The 16,170-nt window shown below is 49.0% G+C and overlaps 1 protein-coding gene across 1 annotated transcript in view; it reads left to right on the forward strand.

Annotated features, from left to right (window-relative positions):
• Fbln1 (fibulin 1) overlaps nt 1–16,170 on the forward strand; it is a 79,111-nt gene that overhangs the window by 35,456 nt on the left and 27,485 nt on the right. Inside the window, exon 14 of the mRNA XM_038343170.1 lies at nt 1,226–1,349. Within this exon, the coding sequence (XP_038199098.1) occupies nt 1,226–1,349 (124 nt within the window). The remainder of the gene's footprint in view (nt 1–1,225; nt 1,350–16,170) is intronic.

Below are 16,170 nucleotides of genomic sequence, written 5' to 3' on the forward strand. Positions count from 1 at the left end.
AGGTCGGACAGGACTGTTTTTACCCCCATAGTCCTGCTTTCTGCTCTCCTGGCCCAGGTCCCTCACCACAGCCTGGAGTCCTGCCCAGAAGCAGCAAAAACACATTCCTGGGCTGGCGAGATGGCTCATTGAATAAGACTCTTGTTGCCAAGCCTGATGATTCCGAGTTCAATCCCTGGGCCCCACACGGTAGAAAGAGCAAACAGATTCTTGCAAGTTGTTCTCCGACCTCCACACACATGCTGTGGCACATGCCACCCCTACCCTCCAAATAAAAAGTTTTTTTTTTTAAATCCACAAACCCACATTCTTGAGCTGTGGTCTCTGAGATTGGCAAGGGTTGCTCTTGCCAGTGACAGTCAGACACGTAACTCCTTTTAACAGCTGCCTCCTCGGTTTGGTGATAACCCTGAACCCCATCCTCTTGGAATGTTGTGGAAGGGGCTCCCCCACCTCTAGAGGCTATAGGCCCTGCAACAGGATCTCCACGCCTGGTCCCCTTGTCTAACCACTTTTGTTACTGCTCTGAGACCCAAGAGAAGATGCATGGCTCTCTTTTCGGGCCTGTTTCCTCACCTGTGTTGTGGGACCATAGGCTCAGACTCTTCCTGACTGTCAAGATGTAGCTAGTCACACATGAGGTCAGGGTGGCGTTCCTTGAGAGCCATGGGAAGGTGGTATGTGGTTGGAGCACCAGATTCTGGTTCCTACTTGCCTGGGTTCAAAGCTTGGCTGTGTCGCTTATAAAGAATGTGTGACTGTGGCCAGGTTTCTTACGCTCCGTGAACCTTTTTTTTTTTTTTTTTTCCCGAGACAGGGTTTCTCTGTGGCTTTGGAGCCTGTCCTGGAACTAGCTCTTGTAGACCAGGCTGGTCTCGAACTCACAGAGATCCGCCTGCCTCTGCCTCCCAAGTGCTGGGATTAAAGGCGTGCGCCACCACTGCCCGGCTCCCCGTGAACCTTTTGTAAGATGAGGACTGTAACAACACTCACATTGTCATCCATGCTGGTGTTCCAACACCCTTCACACGGTATCTTGTTGCACACCCCCACTGAAACGCTTGTGAATAAGCTAGAACCTTTGTAATTCTCAGTGTATCATAAAAGAGGGTCTGGCACCAGACGCTGCTCCCATGGAGGGCCAGGATGTCAATACACAGTTTGCGTGGGTGGGGATGGCTTTCATGGCTTTAGCCTATACCACACTGTCTCTGGGTCTCCACAGACATTGACGAGTGTGTGACTGGTATCCACAACTGCTCCATCAATGAGACTTGCTTCAACATCCAGGGCAGCTTCCGCTGTCTGTCCTTTGAATGCCCCGAGAACTATCGCCGCTCCGCAGACACGTGAGTCTCTGGGACCCACTGTTGTCTGTCTGTATTGGGCTTCCTAAAGGCCCAGCTCTGGGCATGGGCAGGTGGCCCATAAGCTGTGACCATAGTGTTCTCCTATTCGGCCTTAAGAATCTGCTGGTTCTTGGTTCTGAGGTCCCTGAGGGCCAGTGAGGCTATCCATGGGAGGCCATGGGCACAGCTGCAGTTGAGTCGTGGACTGTGGGCATGCTGCCATTGAGATAGACCTTGGTCACTTCATCTGTAACATGCATATGTGAGAATATGCTGACCCGGAGGAGCAGGTGACAGTGTCACTCTCTTGGCCAAAATCCAGGGTGCAAGGTGACTTTTTAGGGCATCTGCATTCCATCTAGCAGAGTGATGTGTGGGAATAGCATGGGATATCCTGTGTCCCATACTTGAAACTGACTATGTGCCCTTGTAATCTCCGGTCAGCATGGTGTCCTCTCCAGTGTCCAGGAACTCCTTCCTTAGGGAGTTTGGAGGACTCCCAGGCCATGGTTCCCACTGCAACCACCGTCACCTCAGTTCTATCCAGAGAACTTCATTTACCTGCTATGGGGAAAGCTCCACTCTGGGAACTCATTCCAGGAGTGTGGACCGATGACCTCACCACTAGCACCGAAATGCTCAAAGCGAGCATATGGCTGGACAGCCTGGGTTTTCCATTGTGATCTCTTGACCTTGTGCTTGTCTTTGGCTCTTGGCCAGCCACCTTCCTGCTCAGTGGTCAGTGTTTCTTTTGATGATGCTTCAGGCATACAACCCCGGGGGACAGCCCTTTCTGTTGCAGATTCTGTTCAGCTTCCAGTTTGCTCTACCTTGGAAACCCTGAGTTCTTTCTGACCTTAGGGCTGCTTGCCTACCACCCTGCCCTTATCCCTGACCTTCTGTATTTCCCTAGCATGTTTTTAATCTTCTCACCAACTTACCACCTTTTGTGATGTGTTGATGCAGACGTGCAATCCCAGCATTAAGATCACCAGCTTGAGGATAGCCTGGGCTACCTGTTGAGACCCTGTTCTCAGCACTACCAAGTGCCTTGTTTCTTTCTGTGTCTGGGTCAGGGAAAAGCTACTCTAGAAGTGGATTTGCAAATGTGTCACATCCCTAGGAGGTCACGGGTTGTGCAATAGCCTGGCTGCAATGGCAGGACTGTCCTGAGTCACTGAGAAAGCTATGCACCCTTGGTTTGAGGCCGCTTTCTGTTTCCCATTATAAATGAGTGGGTTTGAGGATTCCAGAAGCTGGGCTGTGGTTGTAATGGTTACTTCTAACTCCTGTGCTGGGGGCAGGACATACGAGTCCGTGGGGAGGCAGATTGACGTTGCTTGCCGAAGTGATTGCTAAGGTGAGCAAAATCCAGGAGCTGGTGGGCTGAGTATTTACAGGCTCCTGGGTAGACAATGGGACACAGATGTCCTGCCCATTGGGCGAACTTCTAGGAGCACATGCCAGATAGTGAACAGAGAGTACACAGGATCCTGAGGGAGTGGAGAGAGGCTGACCTGGCTAGGGGACGGGTAGATAAGTAGAATGGTGTTGGCCAGACTTGAATTAAGGTCAGTAGGAGCTGAGTTAGGCAGTGGGGGAGATTGTGGACCTGCACTCACTGAAATGGGGGTATCCCTGGGACACCAGTGGTACATTTCCTTCCAGTGTGGGGTTGATGTGCCAGGTCACAGCTGCCGCCTCCTGCTGTTGCTGGGGCTGGTAGGGGAAACTGATCTTCATAAAATCAGGCTGGATCTTGACACAGGGACAAGGGAGGTGATGCTCCAACCCTGGGAAGACGGCCATCCGCCTGTGACACTTTCTTTCCCTTGTCTTTGTGTCATCAAGTGCTGTAGAGTAGGGATGGGGGAGGTGGAGTCCTCTGTGCTGAGGATTTGGGGAGTCCTAAGTGAACCTCCTTGGGAATGCTCCTCTTCCAAGCAGACACTCAAGATTTATGGAGATGCTGAGATATTCTAGAAAGATCACAGTTTGGGAGTCATGCTAACTTGGGTTTCTTGGAGCTTTTGTCCTAAGCTGTAAGGTGGAATGGTGGGGTGGTCTACAGGGTTCCCCACGGACATGACTGTGGGGCACAGCCTCCCTTTGCTTGTTTTGCATATACCCCACCCTGGGTTCTGCCCAGCGGGCAGGAGCAGGCATCCCAGGACGCACTTATTCCTGCAGTACTGTTGGGGGAAAGGAAAGCTGGGTCTTTGCTGGTTATGGCATCTAAATCTGGGAGGCCATGTGGGGATGCAAGGACTCGGGCTGCAATGTAGAAAGGCTGGGCTTCTGGTCGTGGACTTTCTAAATGCTATGGCCTTTGGTCAACCTTGGGCCACTTAGGTAAACTAGTACAAGCTTACTTGCTTGGTCAGGTGTTGATAATCAGAGGTAGCAAACCCGACTCAGTGCTGGCCCAGTCTGCCCAGTGAGCTGTTGTGGGGGTGAGGGTGGTAGCCATTGTTCTCCTCAAGGCACAAGTCAGAGGACAAGATTCTTTTTGAGTGACATCAGTTTTGTTCTGCTGGTCAGTGGGTGACAAGGCTGTGTCTAAGGTCACTTGACTCTTGAATGGGAAAGCCGGAGAAGGCATATGAAGGGCATATGGCTATGACTTTGTGACTGACAGCTGTGCCGGAGTCTCTCTGGTTACAGCTGTCTCCTTTGATGGACCCCGTTGAGGAGGCGTGGACCAGTTATGAGACCAGTGTTGAGCGGAGGAAGTGGGGCCAGGGCCTGAGTCTCCAGTGGAAGGTTTTCACCCTGCTGCTCACCCTAGCTGGGGGTGGGGTGCTAATGAGAAGAGGCTCACTTCCTGGCACATGTTAGATGAGGGGCTTCATTCTACAAGTCTTGTTTCTCCTCATCAGAAACCCGGGCCTCTTAATTCCCTGACCTTAGAAAGGAGACAGTACACGGCATAAAATGGATGCTATGACATAACACTTGTAATCTCAGCGTTGGTGAGGTAGAGGCAAGCAGAGCAGGAGTTCAGGATCAGCTGTGGCTGCGTGAGACACTGTCTCAAGAAGAGACAAGGTGAGCTGGGATGAGGAGATGGCTCAGCACGTGACATGCTTGCTCTTCAAGTTTGAGGACTGGAGTTCGGATCCCTAGCACCCACGCCAGGCAGGCATAGCAGCTTTGTTCAAGGCCGTCTCTAGCATTCAGTAGGACTGGATACATCGTTTTCCCCCTCCGTGGAGCCACCCTGGAGTATGGTTGTAGCATCTGTCATGAAGCTGGGTGGCTCTGGGTACTGTGACTTAGGAAAGTGGCGTAAGCTGTGGTCACAGAGGTCAAGAGGGACTTGGCCAGATCCTAGGCCTCTCTCAGAAATGACAAATGGCTAATGTGAAGGAAATGTCAACCGATGATCACAGGGGTGGCCCAGCAACCTTCTTCTTGGCTTTTGTCTCTCATCTGTACCAGTTTCTGACTATTTTCACAAAGCCTGAGGTACTACAAAGATGTTGCACTAGAGAATTAGGGTACATTGCACTGTGATGCTTATGTCAGGAGGGAATGTGTCTGCGGATGCTATGAGCCTGGTCCCTGTGCAGGGCAGGTCCCAGGTGCCGCTTCCCTTTACCCTGCTCTGTAATCAGTTCAGTAATGATCAGCTACCAGGTTTCATTGCTGGCCCTGGTCCGACCAGCAGTTCGCCACACACAGTGGTTATGACTTCTAGGATATTTGGGGCAGAGAAGGGAAATCAAGGACCAAGCCAACCTGTATAGTGGCCATTTACAAAGTGCAATAGGAGCTGAGACCTGTGCTGGCACAGGGGATAAAGCCAAGGAGCCACTACCCCACCTGGGGAGTGAGTGGCCTAAAAAGAGCCAGTCTATGCACCTCTTTCCAGGGAGGGCTTGGGTTCTCTTCTGATGGATGAAAGCATCCAAATCTCTGAGATGTGATGGTCGTGGGAGCTGGACCAGGACATCATGCATGCCTCACATTTGTGGTGCTTATTTCGCAACTCAAAACCTAGTCTTTGGTCAGTAGAGGGCCCCACAGGGCAAGTGGGAAAGCTAATTCCATGAGGGAGACTGTAGCACCACCTACTGACCAGACCCATTCAGACTACTCCTGAAACACTTGAAGTAGCATAATTCCCCCCTCCCCCTCCCTCCCTCCTTCCCTCCCTTTCCTCCCCCCCACCCTGTGTGTGTTGTGTCATACATGTGTGTTCGTGCATGTAGCCTGAAGGGAGATAAGCTGACTTTGAAACTCAAATTTGCTGCTTACTGCCATTGACACCTAGAGGAACAGAGCTCATGGACCCCAGCAGCCTCCCTGACTCTCTACCGCCCTCCCTGCTCCCAGTCATCCCATCATGGATCTCCTGATCATGTGGAATACCCCCATTTACCTGATCCTTGACATCTCTAGGGGTAACATCCTTTCCTCAATGCCCATGCCCACCTCATTCCCTACTACAATGGCTCCGGGATCTCCCTCCCAGAATCTGCTCTCTTTAGTGTGCACGGTCATCTCCTGTTACAGCGCCATGGATCTTACTCGTAGGACTGTTCCTTTCTTAGAGCCAGATTGGTAAATAGTCAAATAAATGAAAGGCTTCCTAACAGCCCTGATAAGCATCTGATAAGATGCAAACAGAAACGCCATGTGCAAGAACTGTCAGATGTGGTATAAGCTAAGATAAGAAATGGAGGCCTAGGAAGCCAAAGGAGAGATTTGATGGAAGACCAGGAGAGAAAATACCCCCAAGTGGAGAATCCAAACCCAGTCAAAATGGCAGACTTCCTGAGAAGGGCTTGGCCAAGTCCTATGGGGCGTGTCTCTGCTTCTTTCTAAGGCTGTGTCACGCTGCCTTCAGAATGTGCTGGGCCTGGTGTTCAGGACATAGAACACAGTTCATTTCCTGCCAACATCCTGTCCCAGGAATATACTCTCTGTCTCCATCCTGTTGTAGGAAGTTAGGGTCTGTAATTAGAAGTGGCTAAGAAAACGATCCTCACCCTATCACAAGAGGTCAGTTTCTGTCACAGAGTCAGGACTGTCTCCATCCTACATCCTGTCACATTTGCTCTTTACCTCTCCTACAAGGACGTTAGTACATGTCTCCATTCTGTTATAGGAAGAGAGAGTCTGTTGCCATCTCTGCCACGCAAGAAATTAGGGCCTTTTTTTTTTCTACACCACATAGAGGAAGTTAGAGCCTGTCACAGGAAGTGAGACCCTGCCTTCATCTCCAACACATAGGAAGTCAGAACATGCCTTCATCTCCACCACATAGAAAGTTAGGACCTGTCACAGGAAGTGAGACCCTGCCTTCATCTCCACCACATAGAAAGTTAGGACCTGTCACAGGAAGTGAGATCCTGCCTTCATCTCCAACACATAGGAAGTTAGAGCCTGTCACAGGAAGTGAGAACCTGCCTTCATCTCCACTACACAGGAAGTGTGTGTGGCCCATCTCCATCCTGCCACAGGAAGTGAGACCTTTTTCATCTCCACCACTCAGGAAGTTAGGACCTGTCTCCATCCCCCACAGGAAGTTCAGGCTTGTCACAGGATATTAGCAGCTGTCACATCTCCATTCTGAGCCCTGCTCTGTCTCTGTGGATGAACTGGAGCAGGTGTCTAAAGCTGAATGACAAGGACTGGGGAGCGGATCTCATCCCTGAGCATAGACTTGGCTTCTTCCCTCACTCTGGCTTTCTCTAAACCTGCTTCCTCATCTGGCAAATGGCTCTCAGGCCACAGTCTTAAACACTGGTAGTGATGGCACTAGTGAATGTGTGAGGATTAGCCCCACATCCAATAAATGCCAGTGGCCATAATGATCGCTGGGTAGTCTCTCAACCCACCCAGGAGTTCTTCCTGCCCTTGGCCACTGTCTGGGTGAGGCCCTTGCCGAGTGCGCCCAAGGTGGTTCTCTGCCTTGAGAAGGGGACACATCTCATGCTGGGTATGGCTTGACCTCAGCCACCAGTGCCCCCAGAGGGTGTTGGAAGAGGCTGGTAGCCGAGTCTATGGCCTGGAGGTCTACAGCACCTCCCCCAGGTGAGTGAGGGTGCTCTTTGTGCTGGCTGCGTTGGCCAGAGGGGTAGCAAGAGGTCCCGCCCAGCGAGCCGCGCTTGCCCACACTCTGTTGTTTCTCTGCTTGCTGAGGTGGCGCTAACCCTCTTCCTGTCTCTCTGTCCACTTGTCTTTCAGCCGCTGTGAGCGCTTGCCTTGCCATGAGAACCAGGAGTGCCCCAGGCTGCCTCTGAGAATAACCTACTACCACCTCTCTTTCCCCACCAACATCCAAGTGCCCGCAGTGGTTTTCCGCATGGGCCCTTCCAGTGCTGTCCCTGGGGACAGCATGCAGCTGGCCATCACCGCCGGCAATGAGGAGGGCTTTTTCACCACTCGGAAGGTGAGCCACCACAGTGGGGTGGTGGCCCTCACCAAGCCCATCCCCGAGCCCAGGGACTTGCTCCTGACCGTCAAGATGGATCTCTATCGCCACGGCACAGTCAGCTCCTTTGTGGCCAAGCTTTATATCTTTGTGTCTGCAGAGCTCTGAGTGCTTGCTTGGGCTCTGGGCACCCCCTGCTGTCGCTTTCCTGCCCTTGGAGTTCTAATAAAGTCCCAGCGGCCGGCCCACACAGCATGCCTCTTGTGCCTTGGTTTTATTGGACATGGACAGGGATCTCTGTGCTTTTGCTCTCCTGGAGTAAACTGAGCCTCTTCCAGAATTGGTTCCCTAATAGGTGACTGGAGAATACCTTTCATAAGGTCTGGGTACCCGAGAACCCCAGCAATAGAGCTCATCATTGTACTACCAGACATCCCAGGCAAGGGAAGAACGAGGCTGAGCCAGTTCTGCACCTCTGGACTGTCTCTTCCTGTTGTGTTACCCCAACGGGTAGCACTGATGACTGAGAAAGGACCCTCACCACAGAGATACCTCAGCTCCTCCTCCTTCATCTTTCAGATACAGAACCAGCCCCCAAGAAAGGGAAGGGCTTGGCTCTTAGGACTTGACCTGTGTGGCCAAGCTAGCCTGAGGAAGTAGGCCTTCAGGCCACTGGGTCTCTTTCTAGGATCACCAAAGCTGGGTGTATATCTAACCTTCTGGTCTGGGAAAACAGTAAACACAGTTGATACTTTTTGGATGAAGCTCTTGGGTAAATTATAAATGAACTCATTGGCCTTTACTGAACCCCAGTGCTGTGCCAAGAGGAGGCAAGGCCAACACTGTTGTGATGCTGGCTGGAAACCATAAGGTGTCTATCAGATATTTTGTGTATATTTTAGTCTGTACTGTCTTTGTGGATACTCAGAGAGGCTGTGTGATTTGCCCACAATCACACAGGTGATATATGTGCCCCAGCCCCACAACTCTACCTATTCTATTCCATCACAGTACCTCCACTGTGAGTCCTGATCCTCCTGCCTGTATCTTCTCCATCATGATTCCAGCCAAGCCACCTTCTGCAGGTCTCCTGGCATCCACTCAACACGCCCCACAGTTCATTCCCTGCTCAGAAACTGGAGCATGTCGAGGAATTTGCCTAAGATCCTTCATGGCATCAATTGTATGTAGTTGTGGCTCCTATTCTATTCTTTTAAAAAAATGTGTGTTTTATCCGCATGTTGTATGTGCATGCATTGAATGCATGCCTGGTGGAGGTCAGACAAGGATGCCAGATCCCCTGGAGCTAGAGTTGCAGACATTGTGAATCTCCATGGATGTGCTAGGAACTAAACCTAGGTCCTCTAAAAAAGACATATGAATTAAATTTAGACATGTATTTTGCATAAACTAGTTATAGCTTACCAATGGTAGTAAATGTAAAAAGATAAAAAGGAATGTTTTAATAAGTCAAGAATACTAGCACACATGGGTATTCTTACCCAAGATGGCAGTGAGGTCAAAATGGTGGCTACCCAAATTTTTTTTAGAGCTGATGTAATCTGGAATCATAAATTTTACAGATATTAAAACACATATACACAGATAAATAAGGCAGTGCTCTTAGCCACCAAGCAATCTCTCCTCTGTGGGATTTTCAAGGGTGGGTACAGCTTCATCTTAGGGTGACAATCCATTCTGACCTCAGAATCCATTCTGACCCTTGCTCACTTCTCCTAAGCCGAAATGGAATTTTATACCCTTAGCCTGGAAGCTGGGTAAATCTCAGTTTAAGTGGGCTTTCCTCTTCAGGCTATATTAGTCTATTTTTTATTATGATAACAAACTACCAGAGGCTGGGTAACTTCCCGAAGAAAAGATGTTTGTTTGGCTTCTAGCTATGGAACTCCAAGGTCAAGAGTCTCCATTTGATGATGGCCCTTCATGCTGGTAGAGTCCTGTTGGGTCTCAGGGTATCACGTGCAGAGATGGAGCACGTATCAACATTTGTGTCTTGTCTTTTGAAGCCTCCGGGATTTATGGGGCTCCACTGTAAGGACTGTAATCCCAGCCACCCTCCTCAGACCCTGTCTCTAGGTGTTGTAGCTGGAGAGAGTGCCCACTCTCCTAATACCTCAATAAGGATTAAATGTCAACACGTCAAGCCTTTGGGGACACACACACCATATCCTCACAATTATAGGAGCTTTGCATAACACCCCAGGTTGTGTTCCCTCTTTCTTGCTTACAGCATTATCTTTATGGTGCTTAGAACAGCATGAGATATTTGCTTCTGTTCTCTGAATTTGTCTTCTGCAGCATCTTAGAGATTCTACAAAGGCAGGCACTGGGTCTGTCTCATTCGGTGACTGTCTTGGTCTCCTGGCAAGGTGCCCAGTACACACCAGTTACTCTGTGTCTGTTGAGAAAATGGTGATTCTGCCAATATTGGCTCACTTAGGGTGTCTCTTGCCGTGAAGAGACACCATGATCACAGCAACTCTTACAAAGGAATTTAATTGGGGGTGGCTTACCTGGCTTACAGTTCAGAGGTTTAATCTGCTATTTTCATGGTGGGAAGCATGGTGGCATGTCTAGGCATGATGCTTGAGAGGTAGCTGAGAATTCTATATCTGGATGGCAGGCAGCAGGAAGAGAGAGTGAGTGACACTGGACCTGGCTTGAGTTCCTGAAACCTCAAAGCCCACCCCAGTGACATACTTCCTCCCACAAGACCACACCTACTCCAACAAGGCCACACTTCCTCATAGTGCCATTCCCTGTGAGCTTATGGGGGCCGTGTTCATTCAAACCACCACACTGGCTCAGGTTTTCAGTCTTTCAGTGGATCTGACTGCTGGTGCTGTCTCTGCGCAGACCTGAAGAAGAGTAGGTAGGAGTGAAGGACTCTGAAGGACCCTCAGGGCCTCCTGTCACTTGTAAAAGGCTGGGGTATGCTCCCCACGGATGGAGGAGAAGACTGTGCACTGACCTCTGCCTTGTACAGCAGCTGCCTCTCTGCCTGACCTGAACCTTTCTATCCAGTTCTCTCCGTGCTTCCCCCTCCATCACCCAGACCTTGCTCTGATACGTGGGTCCTGGGTTGCCTTTGAGCTGCCTGTCTCCCAGGGTATGCACCAAGCCACATCAGAGGACTATGAAGAACTAGTCTCTTTGTCCAGTCCCTTTTTGGAACCCTCTCTGAATCTCTTTTCTAGATCAACAAGTCTAAACCCTTGAAGGGTTTCTGTTCCCAGTGTGATACCCTCTCAGCTGTAGCTCCCTGCTCCTTGACTCATGCCCTTTGCTTGTATCCTGGGCCATAGGGCAGCTTGCCCCTCCTTTCCATTCCTTAAATTTCCATTGCCTCAACCTGAGCTTTGCCTTCTTTCTGCCAGCTGCCTTCCTTCTTATATACTTAGCTCAAAAGTAATGTTCTTGGTGAAGCCTTTCTTGATTAACACTCCCTGGCCCCAGGCATCCTTCCTCGGAGCATTTACCCTGGTATCATAAAGTCGACAACTTTTTTGTTGCACCTGCTAGGTTGGGACTTTTGAATGAAGGGGTAGTGTTTGTAGTTAGTTTGGGCTTTTTGGCCTGAAGAAGCCACTCAGTAAATAAGTGGGAAACTTGATAGGATGGGTGGGTGGGAGAATGGGTGAATGGGTGGATGGATGGATGGATGGATGGATGGATGGATGGATGGGTGCATGGGTGGGTGGATAAAAGAATGGATGGTTGAAAGGATGGGTGGGTGTGTAGGAGGATTATGGATGGATAGCATTTTCAAGGTTTAGCTCAAGTCTGTCTTCAGTGAAGCCAGCAAAGGTCTCTAAGGAACTTATTCTTGTGGGAATGGAGGGTCTGAAGGTCTTAGTCTGGCAGTCATCATGGCCCAGATTATTCAGGCAAAGAGGCACTTTTGTTCTCATGGACACAGGATTTTGAAGACTGGGTGGGTGTTATGGGGATCTCAGAGGCTATCTAGCAACCTTCCATCCTTCCATGGCTTGCCACATCCCCTCCACAGTGTCTTCAAGTCTCTCTACCTCTGCTTGAGCTCCTTTGGGGCGCCCCCACCTCTTTATTTTTAAGACAATCTTTAGTGTGTATGCATATGTGAGAGAGAGAGAGAGAGAGAGAGAGAGAGAGAGAGAGAGAGAGAGAGAGAGAGAGAGAGAGAGAGAGGATATGTATGGGTACACAAGAGGCCAGAAGTCACTGGGTTCCCCCAAAGATGGAGTTACATGTGGTTTTAAAAGCCACCCAACGTGGGTTCTGGTTACTGAGCTCGTGTCCTCTGGAAGAGCAGCAGGCACTCTTATTGAGCCATCTCACCGGCCCACCCCCACTTCTGGAAAGCTTCTCTCAGATGTGTAGAGCATTGTTCCCAGCACTTGCTGCTGAGAGACCAGATGGTGCAGGAAAAACAAGAGCGGGTCTCTGGGTCTTCTGCCTCCTGCTTCCTGTACACAGATTCTAACCCTGGGTTTCCTTGCCTTCTCTCAGAGCATCCAGGGCCACCTTGCGGATGCTCTGAAGGGTCTATGAAGTGGCTTATGAGGCTGTGTCTGTATCTACCTGGTGGGCTGTGAACATTGCCTTTCCGGTGGGACATAGTCAAAGACTCCTTTGGTTCTTGGTTTAAGTGGGAGATTAGGGCTCTTTGGGTTTGAATATTTCTATGGTTACTAATAGAAGAAGCAACTATGCCTCTAAGCCTTATGATTATCTCACTTTGTCAATGTGGCAAATCAAGTACCCAAGGAGAAAAGATAATTTGTCAGTATTGTGAGGATGCATGGTACATGGAGTGGGCCCAGTGCTTTCCCAAGACCCTACTTCCAATTAAGATAATTTGCTTGTTCGATCTCACTGCAGCTGTGGGAATCAAACTCTATTCGTTTCCCTACTTGGTGAGCAGGATACAGAATCACACAGTTTAGGTAAATTGCCCAGCATTGGGGCTTATAGCCTGGTCGAGGGTCTGTCTTGAGCTGTACCACCTAGGAAGAAGAAGGAACATTCCTGGAATTGGATGGCTCTGAAGGTTTGTTCCCATTCCACAGTTCCCAAGAGTGACAGCAAGAGACTCTGTCAGCCAAAGGAGGAGTGGGACAGAGCACAGCAGATAAAACATAGCAGTAGAGGCTGGAGAGATGGCTCAGGGTTAAGAACACTGGTCGCTCTTCCAGAGCATCCGTGTGGCAGCTCACAACCAGCTGTAACTCTAGTCCCTGAGCATCTAATGTCCCCTTGTGACCTCCTTAGCCACAGCTTGCATGCAGTGGACATGCATACACGCACACAAAACAACCATAAAATAAAAAGGCAGGAAAAATTTAAAATGCAGAAGTATGTGCACAATGGGCTGCCTGAGAGATGCAGGCCGAGTTTTTCAAGTTCTCTGGATCCTACCCCCCAAAACACTCAGAAAGGCTAGGCAGGAAGATTAAAAATCCATGGAAAATACTCACTACAAAACAAAGTCACAAGGCATCTCCACACACTCCCCAAATATGAGTCAGGGCCTCTGTGTGTGGGTGGTATCTGTGGAAAATGACTTGAGAAAATATTGGGGAATCCCGAATAGCCCCTGGACACCCCTGGAAAGAGCACTAGGTTAATGTTGGGAGCTCAGAGTACCTGAGAGCTGCCTCTCACTCCCCACCCTAGTGGGTGAGGTGTGTGGGAACCCACGATGGGGCTGGATTAGGCTGGAGCCTAGGGACTGAGCTGCCAAGGCTTTCCTTAGTGGCCGGGTCTCTCTCTAGGGAGAGCTTGTGGAAACAGAATAGAGAATTGGCGGTGACAGCAGACACTGCTGAAGAGGAAGGTCCCAGACTGTGTCGAGGCATGTCAGAGAGGGGACCTCAGAGGCAGCAGACTAGGGGGCTCCAGGAGGTCAGATGCGTGGCTACGGACTGTACGGACTTTAAAATGCCAGGAAAGTGAATTCCTCATGAAGACGACCAACCGAAAAGCATCAGGGTCAGAGTCCATTTACTAGTGTCCATAGCAGAGGCCTGTAAGCTAGGTGGCTTATAGTAGGTGTCTGTTATTTCCCACGTATGTCTTTGCCACGCTCTGCTCTGTCGGAAGAGGGGCACCTTTTTCTTGGAGGGGAGTGGCTGTGTACAGCCTTTGGCGACTTGCTTGCCACTGTCAGCATGCCTTGGTTAATACTAATAACCCTCCAGTTCTTCATGCACCGTTACAAGGTGTTTGCTTTGTATGTCTTTACCGTGGGTCTCTTCCTAGGAGAACTGATGTCCTCCTGGATTGGGGGTCCACCTGCTCTGCTGTGACCTCATCCTAGCTCATTACAGATGCAATGACCCTGCTTCCAACTAAGGTTATTTTCTGAGATATTAGATGCTGGTTCTTGACATGTCTTTGAAGGGATAGCATCACAGTGTCCCTAAATTCACACTCTGAAGTTCTAGCCTCAGTGTCTTTTAAGAACTAAGACAATGAGCCAGAATGATGTCCCTTAAGTGTGGACAACTCATTTGAAAGACACAACTCTACTATGCAGCAACTCATGGTAGTTCACACCTATCTGGCAGGCATTTGCAAGGCTGAGGAAAGAGAGCTGCCAGAGAATGAGACCTGAGACCCTGTCTCCTGGGTCTTAAAACACAAAACCAACAACAACAACAAAAAACACAACCAACAAAAAAAATACCACTGTGAAATAAGCCAAAAATGTTCAGAAAAAGACCAAAACATGGAAGAAAAATATGAATTAGAATTTAAAACATAAAAAACTAGGTGATCAGTTTAATGTGTCATTTTAAAATGTTAAATAAATTATTTAATAAAAATAAATGATGAAAAATGGAACAAAAAATTAATCATTATAGAGAAACAAATTAGAAAAGGAGAAAAATAAAAAGAGAAATAATGTAAATGTCCTGGTCAGCACTGTCAACTTGACATAGTCTAGAATAACCTGGGAAAAATTGAGTAATTGTCTTTATCAGGTTAGTCTGTGATAAAGGGGAGCCTAGCCCACTGTGGGCAGCACCATCCCCTGGACAGGTGGTCCTGGGCTGTATAAGAAAGTTGGCTGAGCATGAGCCTATGAGTGAGCCAGCAAGCCACATTCCTCCCTGGTTCCTGCCTTGAGATCTGGCCCCAAGTTCCCCAATGATGGATGACTGTGTCCTGGAATAGTAAGCCAAATAACTCGCCCCACCCAAGTCACTTTTGGTCCTAATGTTGTATCATAGCAACAGAGAAGCAAAGTAGAAGAACGAGAAGAAAGTCTTAAGAAGTAACAGATAGTCAAGGCACACAAAGCAGGTCCAGCCTGCAGATAGCAGGGATCTTTGTGTGCAGAGCAGATCCAACATACAGATGACAGGGAACACTGAAGGTATGCAGAGAAGGTCCAGCCTGCAGATAGCAGGCATCTCTGAATTCTTATTGCTTAAAAAAATGTCTGTGGTTAACTCTATACAGAAAAAAAGTCAGTATTATAAGTGATAACTGACAAAAAGGTCACATCAATTAAAAATAAGCTGTGTAACAGGAAGAACATGTCACATACCCGAGATGAATTCAGAAAAACTAACACAAAGACAGTTTCGTGAAATTGTTGGACTTTACCAGGTAGGAAAAAAAAAACAAACAAACCAACTATGGACACCTAAGAAAGAAACGTAAGTCACCTTGTAATGGTTAATTTGGATTGCCACCTTAATTTAATTAAATACCTCAGGCATTGATGAGATAGGCCTCTGGGGCCATTTGAAGGAACAACTGAGGAGGCCCCATCCACATTGTGGGTGGTACTATCTCCTGGGCTGGGGCCCTGGATTGAATGGGAAGTAGGACAGTAGGGCCAACATTCCCCCTTCTCACTTTCCTGCTCTACCCAGATGTGTGCAAGCAGCCTAGACTCCTGTTTCCATAGCTGGGAGCTACTCCTGTGGCCATGTCTACCCCACCTTGATGATCTGTAGCCTCAAACCATGAACCCAAATAAGCCTAATGTTTCTCAGGTTGCTTCTTGTTGGGTATCAAGAAAGCAATACACCGGGCACACCTCTATCATTCCCTCTGGCCCATAGAGAAAGTGCCAAAGCCATTGGGATGGCTCCGAGAAATTCTTCCATGAACTTATTTTTAGTTATCAAGTAGCATCTACCCTTAAACCGGGCAAACAGTATTATTTGGTTGTTCACATGAGAAAACTAGCTGGTTTAGTAGAAGAGCTTGAGGCAATCAATCAACTGATGAGGTTCATGCCTTCTTCCAGCTGACATTATCCCAATGATCACCCCTGGAGCTTAGACAATGCAGAGCTAACAATTATGCACTTAGCCACCAGAGGTGCACACTTGTGCTCTGGACCTGTTTAGTCACTCCCATACTTGGTCTTTCTGCATCTGTGAATAGGCAACAAGTACATGAGTGTGGGTCCCCACATGA

The sequence above is a fragment of the Arvicola amphibius genome, chromosome 9 (assembly GCF_903992535.2).
Source record: "Arvicola amphibius chromosome 9, mArvAmp1.2, whole genome shotgun sequence".
In the NCBI taxonomy this organism is placed as follows: domain Eukaryota; kingdom Metazoa; phylum Chordata; class Mammalia; order Rodentia; family Cricetidae; genus Arvicola; species Arvicola amphibius.